Source organism: Wyeomyia smithii, chromosome 3 (assembly GCF_029784165.1).
Source record: "Wyeomyia smithii strain HCP4-BCI-WySm-NY-G18 chromosome 3, ASM2978416v1, whole genome shotgun sequence".
Taxonomy (NCBI): Eukaryota; Metazoa; Arthropoda; class Insecta; order Diptera; family Culicidae; genus Wyeomyia; species Wyeomyia smithii.
The window spans coordinates 240,911,845-240,926,650 of record NC_073696.1 but is presented as its reverse complement, the minus strand read 5'-3'; the positions used below and the strand labels follow the sequence as shown (position 1 = coordinate 240,926,650).

Sequence of the window (14,806 nt, the reverse complement as noted above, 5' to 3'; positions counted from 1 at the left end):
GCTGCATTACAGAAACTGAAGCAGTCCTATAAGCCAGGCCCCGATGGTATTCCCTCTTGCATCTTCAAAAAGTGCAGCGCTGCTCTGACTGCTCCCCTCCAGGCGATTTTCAATAGATCACTTCAACATCAAGTATTCCCATCGGAATGGAAGATTTCCCATATGCTGCCGGTGCACAAGAAAGGCGAAAAGTCCGACATCGCTAATTATTGTGGCATAACCTCTTTATCAGCTGGATCAAAATGCTTCGAGATCATCATGAAAGATATGCTATTCAGCTCTTGTAGGAGTTATATCAGCATTGCTCAACATGGATTCTACCCTAAACGCTCCGTGGACACTAATCTGTGCGAGTTCACATCATTTTGTATCGGTGCAATGGATGGTGGAGCTCAGGTTGATGCAGTATACACCGACATCAAAGCCGCATTTGACACCGTTAATCACGATATCCTCCTTGCTAAGCTGCATCGTCTTGGAATGTCCGACAATATTTGCAGCTGGCTTCGCTCATACCTGAGCAACAGACAGCTCTTCGTAAAAATTGGATCAACAGTATCTGAAAGCTTGACCCCCTCCTCTGGCGTGCCTCAAGGAAGCAATCTGGGTCCACTGCTGTTTGTGATATTTTTTAACGACGTGACGATACTTCTTGCGAATGGTGGAGTACTAATCTACGCTGACGATTTGGAAATCTACCTGATCATACGAAATGAAGCTGATTGCAGAGAACTCCAGAAGCTACTGGATAAATTCGTTCATTGGTGCAAGTCAAACTTCCTGGTAGTGAGTGTGGCAAAGTGTAACGTGATTTCATATCGACGACTTAAAGGACCTATCCTATACAACTATGTCATCGGTGATCAGATACTCGAACGGGTTGACGAAGTCAGGGATCTTGGAGTATTGCTTGACTACCAACTCACATTCAAGCTGCATTATTCCGCGATAATCCAAAAAGCCAATCGTCAACTAGGTTTTGTTCTGAAAATGGCAAGCGACTTTATTGACCCCATCTGCTTACGTGCCCTCTATTGTTCCCTAGTTCGTTCGATACTCGAGTTCGCATCGGTCGTCTGGTCACCTTATGAAGCTGTGTGGAAATCCAGAATCGAATCTGTTCAGCATAAATTTGTCCGTCGTGCGCTAAGAAGACTTCCATGGCGCAATTCCAACGACCTGCCCCCTTACGAACATCGATGTGCCCTATTGGGTATAGAGCCACTGGAGTCCCGTCGAAATATAAACCAAGCTGTGTTTGGCGCTAAAATACTGCGCGGAGAAATCGATAGTGCCTGGGACGTTTGAATATTCGGAAACACACCTGATGGCAGCGATGCCAACCTTTTTTCATAAAAAGCTGGAAACATTCAAAATAAAAAAACTGGAGAAAACTGGATATATAAATATGAAGCTTTTACAGGAATTTATTTGATTTTCGGTTCAAAAATGCTGCTCCGTATCATTGCATGTAACCAAAAAGTCTGAAAGAAAATGTTTGTTAAAGGAGATTATAGCCACTAGCGTACTTGAAATTGAGTGGATTTCGATTAAAATCTTACAACCGAGGGGCATGAATGCACAAAATACTAAAAAGACCATACATGTAAGGGGAATGAGTTCAAAAAATGTGGTGATGAACAGAAAACTGTATAAATCTGGAACAATTTTCAGAAAACTGGAAATATTCATCCTTCAGCTGTTTCGCTGGCGATCTTCAAAAAAACTGGGGATATCCAGGAAAAACTGGAGGGTTGGCCACGCTGCCTGATGGCATCCAAATGGTGAAGCCTGCTCCCAGATCCATCACGTTCTGATTGACGGTTCGGATGTTACTGATGATAGGCAGGGATGCCACATATACAGATTTTTCTGTATTTTACAGATTTTTGAACTGAAAAAGCAATACAGAATCTGTATTACAGAATTACAGAATAATGCCAAAAATACAGATTTTACAGATTTTTTTTTTGTCATACCGACGAACTGAAATCAATCTCAAAGGTAGAATCCGATTATACGATTTTCAAAGTTTTGTAAAGTAAACAACATCAGGATTATGTAGGTATCGATGAAGAAGTAGGTAGTGGAATGTGACTTAAACGAAGCGCGAAAACGAACGTTTCGAAATATTTGTCAGGATTCCTATTCAAAATTCGTAGCACAAATCGCAAAGAGGTGCATTTTCACAGATCCTGTTGTTAAAATGGCTTTAAGTAATCTTAAATCGCTGTCTAACGAATTTCGCACGCCTGAAAAAAACTTTTTGACCGGAAGATTTATTGAAACAAATGACTCGACTTAGTGTGAGCTGTTGACCACCATTAGGCGGAATGGTCAAGTTTCCATTACAGATCATTTGTGAGATTTTTTTAAATAAATCCACACTCTTCTGCTTGCTGAAAACGCTCACTTTGAGTATATAGTTGAAACCAGAAATTGCATGGCCCCTAAGCTAATGATCTCAATTTTAAAAGCTGAAAGCTACGTTGTATACCAAGGAGGAGATGCTAATATTAAATTAACGAAAACTTTAAAAAATAAATTCTGTATAAAAATCAAGTAGAGAAGAATGAATTTGTTTAAATATGATCTGCAATTAACATTTTTTCCATCCAACCTTCTGAGTTTGCTTGATACAGATTTTTAATACAGATTTTTTGGCCCGAGATACAGATATAGAGATATTTTCAAAGAAAAATACAGATATACATGTGGCAACCCTGATGATAGGTCGGTTCGGGAACGTCATTTGTAAGATTCGCGCACAGTTGTCGAACGTGTCGCACAGAGAGGACGATGCGTTTCAACACACAGAGGCTGAAAGTTGATGGCGTGGCAGAAACATATGCCTGAGGGCTAGATCAATGGTTCGCAGAATAGCAGGAAGAACGAGTGGAAGACATAAATGAGCTGTAGATTAGTGGTCACGGTGCGATTGAAACGACTACGAGAGAGGTAGTAGGTACAACAAGTGGAAGACAGTGTTCTAGCTGGTTTGATGCTGAATGCCAGAGAGCGACGGACGAAAAGAACCATGCTCACTGCTGCTACGCGTCAGAATAGAGAGAGATAGAGGGAGGCAAGAGCTGCTGAAATAGAGTCCACCGTCGGAACAAGCGCGAGCCAAGAAGCAGGTGCTCACCAGCGTAGAAGATAACTTTGCTAGAAACGACATGCGAAGCTTCTATAGACAAGTCAACAAAAGCAGGAATCTCTTTGTGGTATAACGAGGACGGCAAACTACTTACCGACGGTTGCAGCCAGGTGGACGGAGCAAGATGCGCAATTATGAGTGACGAAGACGAATAAGCTCTGAAGCCACCAACACAGGAGGAGGTTGAAAAGACTATCAGCGAGCTGGAATACGGCAAGGCTGCTGGGAAGGCGGGATACCAGGCCGAACTTATAAAAGCGGGAAGCGAGCGGCCATACTAACTCATGTTAAGGATTTGGACGACTGGTTGGGAAGCCTTATATGCCCAGTCTACAAGAAGGGCCATCGACCGGATTGATGCAACTATCAAGGCATTACGTTGTTCAACTCCGCATACAAAATGCTCTCCCGTATCCTGTTGTTCAGATGAGACTGTTAACGAAAATCTACGTCGGCGAATACCACAACAGATATACTATCAATGGTCGCAGTGGTTCAGATTCCTAAAAAAAAAGGGAAGCGGGGAGGTTGGGACTCAGCATTATCTCTGCCAAAACAAAGTATGTACAAGGGAGATGCAGGGAGCGTGGTAGTTCCGATGGTGTTGGTGCTGAAGTGGAGAATGATGGGGAACGATTCGAAGTGGTTGATGAGTTCTAGCGCTGTATAGGATACTGATCCTTCCGGTGGCTTTTCACGGACATAGACGCTGAAAAAAGCTGATCGACGAGTGCTCAGAGTAAACAAGAATAAGGGTGATAACTTATACAGAGAGGGAATCGAATCACATCCGTAGAAAAGCATCTGCTCAGACGAATCGATTTAAACGAATTAAAAGAGCGGCATTTCCATGTCCATTTGAGCTTAATTGATTGATTCAAGCGAAAATGGGAATACAAATTTTCAACTTTTTAGTAAAATTTGATTCGACCTGTTTATTATAAAGATTATTCTATAAAACAATAGCAATAAAATGAAGTATTAAAATGTATGGCCACTAGGGCGGTTCGATTTGTAGGGGATCAAAAATTCGCTTAGGCACATATGATTTTCGGATTCTAGGGATCAAAATAAGATACTTTGCTCAAAAAACCATACCTCTAAAATGAATTCTGATGTCCCTTGTACTAACGTGTAGGTACCCAAAAGGTCAAATTTCGAAAAATCCTGTTTTGACCCATTTAGAGTGCCCCAATCGAGTCCAAATGTATGACCGACCCCCAGTAACTTTGGAGGGCCGACCCACCCATGCTAGTGTTACCCCCCTGGGACCCCCCTAGGAGGTCTCCCATACAAAAATATCAAAAAATATCAAAAAATCACCATTTTTGGCACTTTATATGGCAAAAATCAGTGAAATGGCTATTATTTTTCCGCACAAATGAAGTTTCTAGGAAAAAAATGTTTTTTTTTTGTTTTTGGATTTTTGTTTTCTCCTGCTTTGCATGGGATTCGGTCCTGAGTCTTCAGCGCATACATACACAATTACACATATTTCTGAGCCATTCTCATTGCAGATGGCGTTTGCAGTTGGCGTCCTTTTGAACATAAAATCGTATATCACTCTGTTACATCATATGTAATATTTTTATTTCGACCAGTCAGGCGAGCACCGCTGGTATGCTACCACAACGGCTACCACGCACGGACGCTCCGTTTCCACTGTTCCCACGTACACTGTAGAACCAGAGTGAATAAATAGAGTGACGCAGAGTCTGAAACCAGAAAAACCAAACGAACACTGCAAAGTCGGGTGTTTTCGTCAATGAAATAGTCTGCTGGGAGGCAACAAAAATCCATCCACTGTTTCCTCAAAATCGGATTCTTCGGGAACCGAAAAAAACTCATTCCTTACTGTTTTTTGTTATTACACAAAACGCACTTCATTTTATCTATCTCTATCAAACTTTATCAAACGAACTTGTTTTAAATTTAAATACAATAACTATCTTTTCACTCTGACAATAACAACACTCCGTTGAAGTCAATTGGAACTTGAGCAAAAAGGGGCTGCCAGAAAAATATTTTGGTGGATACATAAAAATAACAGGAGGGTTGTGTGCAAAGCCACGACCGCAAGGTTGAAGTAGAATACTTTTACAAGAAAGATAACCCGGCTACTTGCGTGTCAGTCATTTTTTCTAGTAAATAAACGTTGACTAATCAGATCAATCGAATTTTGCGCTTCAACGAGGATTGACCATTTTCAATAATATAGTAAGTTGCTTGTCATGGTTGGGGCTTGACAATTTTTAAATTTTGAGATGAATTTTTCATCGGATGTCGTGCTCATGACTGAAGGAAAAGATAATTCGGTACGTTCTGAGACACGGAAATAAAGTAAAATTTATAACCTCTACAAATTTAAAAATGTAAATTAACTAAAGAGAAAACATTAACACTTTAATCATCAGGTTTTTATTTCATCCTGAAAAGGACAGTTTGTTGTTCAATTTATCATCGGATAAGATGCCGATTACATCTTTGCGTTTTCACTGACAGTGCGAACAAAGTATTCATTGTGATAAGGTAAACAGTGAAATGCTGATATAACACTCAAAGCTAGACGGCTCACATGTTGTCAAAATGAGTCAACTTTTCATTGAATGCATTTACTAGTGTCCACTATCGCACAGAGACCGCATTTCACTAAAGTGTCTCACTGCATCAGCCGCTATCGATGCTGAGATCCGCTGCAACTAGTGCGCTATTCATAGCCATGCCACAGTTGTGGCCGTTATGAGCGAAACAGGTTCTTTTATAGGCCAAATAGCAAGTTTAAAATTGCAAGGTATATGATTATGTCGACCGTGCTTGGGAAGCAATCCTATAACGACCAATCAGAGGTTGAATTTTTCGTTTTGACAAGGCTTGACTAATTTCAATAGTACAATAGTGTGAATAACAAAATTACAATTATCTTCTTTTGGGAAGAATCTTAGAAGATTTTCCAATCTATTGCTGCAAGAACGAAGGAAATCCATCGAATACTAACCGATTCATTGGCATTTGAAATTGGACATATTTTTCACTTTTTTCGGTTTTAGATTTTCATTTCACATCCCTATGTAGCCGAACTTCCTGAGAGAAGTATTCTACTTCAAAACCGTGTTGCTGTTTTGACTGAATTTCTCTCTGCGTCACTCTATCTATTCACTCTGTGTAGAACTAGTGTAGGTTTCGTATAGGATAGAAACGTCAACATAAATCATTCTACATCGTCCGCCAAAGAGTCAACATCTAAAATTAAAACCTGAAAGTGAAAGTGAAAATTGTTAAAGTCAAAATATATTTTTTTTAGTTTACAATGAACCCGCAAGATGAAATAGCAACAACATCATCAGCTATCGAAAACTCAATGAGTCATATACCCAAGCATAATGTTGCTGTTTTTGGTGTGTCTTCTGATTTGAATGATAATAATTTACCAACCGATCTGGATATCTTGAGATATTAATTTTACTTAAGCGAACGTGCAAAAACAGAACAAAAAAAGTTTTCTTATAAACAATTCTCTAATCACGTAACAGATAGGTTGGTTGGAATTTGGGAAAAACTTGTTATGGAAATAATTTCAAAAAAATATGTTGCTGTTAAATTGAATAGATTGGTTGACAAATACCAATCCGAAATTAAGAAGACGAATAGAGACCTTTTAGTGTTTACCGGTACTCTGAACGAAATTTTTTATATTGGAGCATGTAAATGCGATTTGACGGCAGCTCAATGTAACTGCGGTTTGGTTCCAGAACGCCTCAAAGAGTTTATGCACGATCAACATAAACAGAGAAGACTAACAATTGATGCATTTCTGATGGAAATTGAAGAGCAAGGGACATCGTCATCAATGCCAACAATGCCAACATACGAAGATCCCGATGATACAACATACATAGACGTACCGATGACGGTTGATGAAGATGTTATGAATAGAAGCACAAGTTCACAATACACAGAAAGATACGATTGTTTTAACTTTGCCTTGATGTGTGACAGATTTGGTGTGTCTGATAGAGTAGCGTCAGCATTGGCAACCAGTCTTTTCAAAGATTTTGAAATGAAAGATCAGCATGGCGAACCTCTCATCATGGATAGATCGAAAGTTCGTAGTGAAAGAGAGAAATGCAGACGAATAGTGCTCCGCAAAAGGTTTGATGATTCCAGTTTAATAGCGTTTTCATTCGACGGCAGAAAAGATGATACTTATACGAGAGAAAAAATTGATGGTAAGTATCATAGTAGGATGGTAAAAGAACCTCACCTTGTTATTTTGAGAGAACCGAATTCTCGATTGATTGGTTACGCAAGACTGGTAGAGGAAAGTGCTGAATACAAAACAACAAAATTGAATGAATTTTTCAACGATAAAAACATATCTCTGGATGCATTGATTGGCATATGCACTGACGGTGAGCCAACAAACACTGGCACACACGGTGGAATTATACGAAGATTCGAATTGCTGCTAAAAAGACCATTGCATTGGTTTGTTTGCCTTCTACACTTCAACGAACTTCCGTTTCGACATTTGTTTGGGGTTTTGGATAAATCATCCACCACTGGACCAACATCAACAACCGGGAAACTGAGCAAGCAAATTGAAAATTCTGAAGCTCTTCCGGTAAGTCATTGCTATCACTCATTTATTATAATTTTCTAACATTTTGAATGGTGAAACCATAATAAATTTATTTAATTATTATATATTTTTAGGTGGTGAGCGACTTTCAGAGAATTGCGTTGGAAAATATGCCTCCTGTTGCAGAGCAGCACGAATATTCCACCGATTCGCAGTACTTATACGACATGGCACATGCAATTTCTAATGGCGTGGTTTCTGTGGATCTGGCTAACATAAAACCAGGGAAAATTGTACATTCTCGCTGGCTCACCAAGGCCGCTAGATTATTACGATTATATGTGACAATGAAAAAACCACCTAAAAATTTAAGAATTCTGGTTGAATTTATAATTAAGGTTTATGTGCCAATGTATTTTAATATCAAGTATTACAGCTCTGTCGTGTACGGTAGTGTATTATTTTTCAAGTACATTACTTGGGCACAATTTCTGGAGCAAAATTTACGCACTGTTGTCAATCATGTAATTAAAAATAATCCATATTTTGCACATTCGGAAAATATCTTGCTATCAATGTTGTTTGATGATAGGAAAGAGGTGCGCGACTCTGCTATCAAGAAAATTTTACGATATCGAGACAATGTTGAAGACCCATCGGAACTTAGAGAATATAAAAAACCAGATATAAACTTCCATTGCTTCGATTACACGAAAATGATCGATTTGACTGATAAAAATAACGTATTTGAACCACCATTCACGCGAATCATTCCGTATGAAACATTGATAGCATATTTAAATGAAGATGATTCACCATTTACTGATCCGCATATTCCATTACATATACAAGGAACGGAACAACACGTTCAACTGCTAGCTAGCGTTTCCAAACGAGTAATATAGGAAAATGTAGAGGCTGTTATGGAGGCGACATTAGAGAGCCGTGCGAAATTGCCCAGTGTTGAAACCAAAAAAGACTTCAAACAATAATTTTTTTAGTTTCCTATGTTCTGATCGAATAAATTTTCTTAAGAGAAAACAAAAATCCAAAAAACAAAAAAAAAACATTTTTTTTCCTAGAAACTTCATTTGTGCGGATAAATAATAGCCATTTCACTGATTTTTGTCATATAAAGTGCCAAAAATGGTGATTTTTTGATATTTTTTTATATTTTTGTATGGGAGACCCCCTAGGGGGGTCCCAAATGGGTAACACTAGGATGGGTGGGTCGGCCCTCCAAAGTTAGTGGGGGTCGGTCATACATTTGGACTCGATTGGGTCACTCTAAATGGGTCAAAACAGGATTTTTTGAAATTTGACCTTTTGGGTACCTACACGTTAGTACAAGGGACATCAGAATTCATTTTAGAGGTATGGTTTCTTGAGAAAAGTATCTTATTTTGATCCCTAAAATCCAAAAATCATATGTGCCTAAGCGATTTTTAAATCGACCCACCCTAATGGCCACTCAGTCATCATTCAATCGGATATGACTAAAACAATTGAGGTTCTAAAAACAATTTATTTCTCGTTTTGTAGGTTGTTGTATATACTATATACATTAGAAATTTACGACTTTTACTGGTTTTACCGATGAATGGTTAGAATTTTCTAAAACTCAGTTATCAAGTCTATTTTTTCTTCCGAATAGAAAAAAATACTTCTTATCAACTAGCATTAGTAGTTTACTTTATGGATAAGGATATACATGAGTTTTCCGCATTCTTATTCTTTAATCAGATTTAACAGGAATCGTTATCGGCTGGCAACAAGCCTGTCCTCTACAGAATGTTGCTGTGAATGCCGTTCATGTATTCGTCCATTTCTTTGTCCAGCGAAGACTTCGTGTTAGCCATGTACTGGTCCAGTTCCTTGTCCAGATCTTCCTTGCTCTTAGTTGGTGCCGATGCGCGCCTTCCTTGGGAAGCTAAAAATAAACAGCAAAAACGCAAGTTAGTACACTACTTAGCACACTAGCATGGATGGCTAGAGAATCGAAACAGTCAACTTACCGTTGCGACCGCGCTGTCCGCTACGGGCGCGGTTCTGAGATGCTGCTCGTCCCCTTGAGCGGGAACGGCCACGATACGGTGGCGCTCCATTGGCTCCTCCTCTTCCTCCTCTGCAATTAGAAACGAAGACGAAGAACGGCTTAGGTCTGGGCCCGGCGGGTGAGCTTTCTAGGGATGTACGCGCTGGAGATGCGCTTGTTGTTGGGTCGACGAAATGATGCATTGGCTGATGAATGTTATTTTGTTTTAAAATTTGGAACGTAGTTTCCAGTCAAACTTGGATTCGTTTGAAAGACAGCGTAAAACAAAAGATGTGATAGAAAGATCTCAGTTGAAAGTTAAAATTTCAGCAGGAAAGGCAATACCTTTAAAAAAAACCTTTTGATATGCATTCGTAATGCAGTCGTTGCGAGCATCCAAAAATATTATTTCAGAAAATTCAGAATGAAATATCGAGTGTCATATTTCTTTTCTTTAAAATACACTTGTACTCGTATACGAAAATAGTTACGTAAATGTCAGGTACACATTAATTCAGTTTCAATAATTCTCAATCGTATAATTTTATTCAATGTAATGTTCAATATGGCTTAGACATCACGTACTACGTTTGTCGAAAATGTTGGAAATATTGAAGTTGTTTATTGATAGCAGTTAATTGAAGTTCAACTTGTAATTTTTTTATTGAATAATTTATATAGTGCCATCAAAGCGAAGAAGCGCTAACGCTGTTGAATTTGAGAAGGGGGAAAATACTTCCAAACAATCACATCGTATAAGACATCATCACATCGCTACACCAACGAATCATTCGGTTTCAAAAAGTTCTTTGAATAGCTGTTGAACGATTTTATACGTAAAGCTGAAAACACTAAATCGGTCAATGAGGCGTAACATTAAATTGAAAGAAACAACACATCAAATCAAATTTACATTTTGCATTTTTTCTTGATGTGTGTGCGAGTGTGTGGTCGAAGAAATGCTCTTGAAGAAGGATTGCAAATTTAGCATTATAAATCGCTTTAAGTAGTTTATATGTTATTATTTGAACAGTCCAATATTTTGATCCGGCGTTGAAACATCATTAGTATGAAGTTTGATACCGGCAAAGTGAAAAATTCTTGACCCCCCACAGAACAATACAAGCCTTCAACCTTTTCAAGGTTGTTGATCATTACGAACAAACATCCACGCCACCGGGCCAATTCCCCAGCATTCCTCCTCCTGGTGATCCACACTAGCTACAAGAAGAGAATCATTAAACGCACTGTCCACGATGGATGTACAATGATACCCAAAGAAAATGATAGCGTTTTGTTACCAAACTGTTGCTCTCTAGCACAGACGCCTCAGACCGACCTCTTCCAAGCTCTAAAAGGGGAGAACCCAAGGGTGACATGTTCCAAGTGGCACGCTCTGAAGCTGTAGTTAGGATGAGGACTCTGTTGTTTTCATCACCGCTCACTGAAACTGCACCTCTTGTTGTGTACGCTCGGAGAGCGTCTGCTTTTTAGTACTGCAACAACTATAAGAAAAGTGCTCGATCGAGCGTTCTTTGGTTGGGATTTTCACTCCGATGAAGGGCAATAATTGTAATGGGAAGCGTATGCAAATTTCTAACCATCAGTAACACAGGATGTGAAGAAACACGGGTGACCGGGAGAGCAAATTGGAACTTTTAGTTGCACATAATTTGCCGCTTGCTCGCTAATGTAGGGAGTTTGAATGGTAAATCTAATGTTCACTAGGCACTTTTCAAAGGCCAACTGATTTCACTGATGATTTAAACTTATTGCACGTCTTCAAGATGTCAATCCAGAGCTGTCAATCGGTACAACTCATCCCATTTAAATGTTTCAGTTGGCAAATATTATTCGTCTGTCAGTCCAAGCGACGTTTTCGTTTAGATAAACCTAATCCAAATGCTTTCTCGTGCTTTGTTGGTTACTGAACGATTTTTGCATCTCTTGCATTGCATTTCCCTTTTTCATTAGATCCTCTGAGAATTTGATAGTAAAAAATTAGATTTGAGCAGAAATGCTGCCTCGCATCACGCAATAGGACGGCTTTCCGGAATGGTTTTCAACCAAATGATTCATTTTCGCTACCCATCTCCAGGAGGGTTTGAACACTAATAATTTCAGTGCAATTCTTTGCTTCAAGCAATACCAGCCGATTATTACCTCTGTGGGTTTCGTCCAGGCATTCGTCCGGGCATTCCTCCGGTCCATCCGTTTTGGCCGAATGTACCTCCTCCGCGACGCATCCCGCGTTTACCAATCCATCCGCGTCCACCGCGGTAACCGTTCGATATCGGCCAGCTGGTACGATTCGAGCCAAGTCGACCATTTACACTTCCTGTGCGACCGGTAGATCGGGAGTTGGCTCTAGAATAGTTGCCATTTCCACGGCCACGGCGGACACTAGAACGACCACGCGGCCGACCACGGCCTAGACGATGGTCAAAGTTGCCTCCGCCGTTCATGCCGTTGCTGCGAGATCTATTTCGTGACGCTGGCGGCAGGCGGGACCGCGAGCGTGACATTCGGGGACGCGAACGTGACCGATGATTGGAACCATCCCGTGGTCCGCCGCGAGATCTGGAACGGCCGCCCAAATTGCTGGATGAGCTCGTACGCTGCGGCGGGCGGCTGCGTGAGCCACGAGAACGGCTTCGCGGAGTTCTCGAACTGCCGCCAAGTCGAGACGAGATGTTCTGTTGCGAACTCGAACGGTTCAGCGACAGGCGTTCGAAATAGTCGGCGTTCATTCTGGAGTAGGAAAAAAGAGTGGAAGATGGTTTTAATTTATGTTCACTTGATACTTATAAGTTCTAGGTATGTGTCTGAGGTAATTATTGTTTTCGAAGCGCGTTGCCTTTTTATATTTCCATCAAAAGATTCGAGACAGAATACATTTCAGTAGTAGACTGAGTTTCAAACGCATATTGTATAGTTTCCAATCTCGGGGATAAATAACGATAGGTTTTTATCGCATCGATTATATGCCAGTTCGAATTCATAACCGTATGAATCAGGGTCACATGTTGAAAAGTAAGTTCTGTAGTTGATATGCAATATCGAGCTAACAAATCAATAAACCAAATTGGAGCAACACGTGAAATCAAATCCTTTATCACATTCAACCCTTAGTTTCATACATTCTACTGTATAACATGCTCAACATGGCAACGTATAACATGGCAACGAACTAAATAAAACTACACTAAGGTCGCTTTTAACGCCGTTTTTTACGCAGATTCCGGAATTTACGCAGTTTTTTTACGCGGATTCTGGAATTTACGCGGTTTTTTTACGCGGATTCCGGAATTCACGCGTTTTTTACGCGGATTCCAGAACTCTCGCGTTTTTTTACGCGGCACGTATCCCCCGCGTAAAAAGCGACTTTAGTGTATATCACAAAAAATAACAGCTTTGAAACTTACGTGGCAACATCCGTCAAGCTGTTGGAACGCTGCAACCGTCGTGATCCGCCTACCAGCGAGAGTGTATTTCCGGCTATGCGTCGCAGATTGGTGCGCGACGAAAAACTGGTCCGGTTTAACCGTTGTCGACCAGAACGAATGTTTCGCTGCTAGTCGGATAGAGGGGACAGAAGAGGAAGCAAAATTAAATTCACATGAAGCGCGCCAAGTCCAACGACGCTACAACTTACATTTCGCACGCGAAACGGCGTATTCTGCCCGAGATGACGTCGGTCTAGTTGATGCAGTAGCTGCTTGTTTACTAGCGAGCCTCGACGTGGGAGTGAGTCCACGGAATTTGACCGCTTCAGGCGAAGCCCACCGTTCAGGTTACTGGTTAATTTGACGTTATCGGATGGACTCACTTTAGACATTATGGTGAAGCGGTCGTTTAGTGAAACGCCGGTCGAACTGTTGAAATGAATTTTGCTGATCGAATTCATGGCTGAGCGTTTGTTTTACTTGTTCCTTTTCTTCCTATCCCGTTAGAGAGCCACCGCTCCCGTATTTGTATTTAATCAAAGATGGCGGTGTCTGAAAGCAAGAACACGCAAAATACGGATGAAATACATGGCAAAGCAAAACCGAACACACATTTTCGGACAACTGCGCTGTATTTCTATTTATGGAAATGTAAGAGCACTTCAGGTATATTGTGAAATGTTTCATTACTCACGTTTTTCCTGTGCAAACAGGAGGCTTAGCAAACAATTCTTGCCTCGACCACGCAGAACGTTGCACTTATACTTCTTGAAAAACTTTCACCACTTCTATTGCGTTCTTTCCTTGAAACTTCTTTTTTATTTCCACTGAAGATGAATTTTTAGGTTTTGAAAAGAAAACTAAAATCAAGTCAATGATCGACAGATGCACATTACACCTATGCCTGCTGCCGTCCGGTTACTTTATATGCTCTCGTCCAGAGATGCCAGATGTTTTTGAAAAATGTCTGCAACTGCTCGAAGAACCGGAAAAATGTGCTCGAAATCTGAAAAATATCTCGAAAAAAATTCGCTTGCGCAGGCAAATGTCTGTAAAAATCTGCACAAATTTTAAGAAAATCTGCGCAAATATAAGGAGACTCTGACAAAAATCTGCAGAAACCGTGGAAAAACTGCAAATATCTGCAAATCAATAAAAATCTGCACACGGACTCCAAAAATCTGCGTATTGCAGACAAATCTGCACATTTGGTATCCCTGCTCTCGTCTCTCGCTCGGCTCCAGAGATGCCAGATGTTTTTGGAAAATGTCTGCAACTGCTCGAAAAACCGGAAAAATCTTCTTGAAATCTGACATAAATCTATTCGTGATTCGAAAAAATTTCGCTCGCGCTGGTAAAAGTCTGTAAAAATCTGCACACATTTTGAGAAAAACTGCGCCAATATAAGGAGACTCTGACAAAAATTTGCAGAAACTATGGAAAATCTGTGAATATCTGCAAATCAATGGAAATCTGCACACGGACTCTAAAAATCTGCACATCTGGTATCCCTGCTCGGCTCGACCTCGAGTCTCGACTCTCGACTCGCCGCACTCGCATTTCGCCCAAAATTTACACACTACGAATAT

General features: G+C 40.3%; 2 protein-coding genes across 3 annotated transcripts; one reads left to right on the top strand and one right to left on the bottom strand.

The window, feature by feature from the left end:
* The first annotated feature begins 6,387 nt into the window (after positions 1-6,387).
* Positions 6,388-8,682, top strand: LOC129730015 (uncharacterized). Its single transcript, XM_055688964.1, has 2 exons — positions 6,388-7,778; positions 7,871-8,682. The coding sequence occupies exons 1-2, from the start codon at positions 6,720-6,722 to the stop codon at positions 8,639-8,641; spliced, it is 1,830 nt and encodes a 609-aa protein (XP_055544939.1). The 5' UTR covers positions 6,388-6,719; the 3' UTR covers positions 8,642-8,682.
* Positions 8,683-9,241: 559 nt separating this feature from the next.
* On the bottom strand, positions 9,242-14,163 carry LOC129730014 (serine/arginine repetitive matrix protein 2-like). 2 transcript variants are annotated; one of them, XM_055688962.1, is made up of 6 exons: positions 13,912-14,163; positions 13,427-13,769; positions 13,197-13,345; positions 11,935-12,522; positions 9,752-9,861; positions 9,242-9,666 (listed from the first exon to the last, which is right to left on the bottom strand). In XM_055688962.1, the coding sequence occupies exons 2-6, from the start codon at positions 13,676-13,678 to the stop codon at positions 9,521-9,523; spliced, it is 1,245 nt and encodes a 414-aa protein (XP_055544937.1). In that variant the 5' UTR covers positions 13,679-13,769; positions 13,912-14,163; the 3' UTR covers positions 9,242-9,520. The 2 variants fall into 2 exon arrangements, with proteins under 2 accessions (XP_055544937.1, XP_055544938.1); XM_055688963.1 differs by having other exon boundaries at positions 13,197-13,342; positions 13,912-14,162.
* Positions 14,164-14,806: the final 643 nt, after the last annotated feature.

What these genes read in the sequence shown, in the direction of transcription:
- LOC129730015 (XM_055688964.1), top strand. Translation starts at nt 6,720, where the DNA reads ATGGAAATAATTTCAAAAAAATATGTTGCTGTTAAATTGAATAGATTG. An exon ending in AAAATTCTGAAGCTCTTCCG is followed by an intron (nt 7,779 to 7,870) that starts GTAAGTCATTGC and finishes ATATATTTTTAG; the next exon opens with GTGGTGAGCGACTTTCAGAG.
- LOC129730014 (XM_055688962.1), bottom strand. Translation starts at nt 13,678, where the DNA reads ATGAATTCGATCAGCAAAATTCATTTCAACAGTTCGACCGGCGTTTCA. An exon ending in AGCTTGACGGATGTTGCCAC is followed by an intron (nt 12,523 to 13,196) that starts GTAAGTTTCAAA and finishes TTCCTACTCCAG; the next exon opens with AATGAACGCCGACTATTTCG. An exon ending in CGGACAGCGCGGTCGCAACG is followed by an intron (nt 9,667 to 9,751) that starts GTAAGTTGACTG and finishes GTTTATTTTTAG; the next exon opens with CTTCCCAAGGAAGGCGCGCA.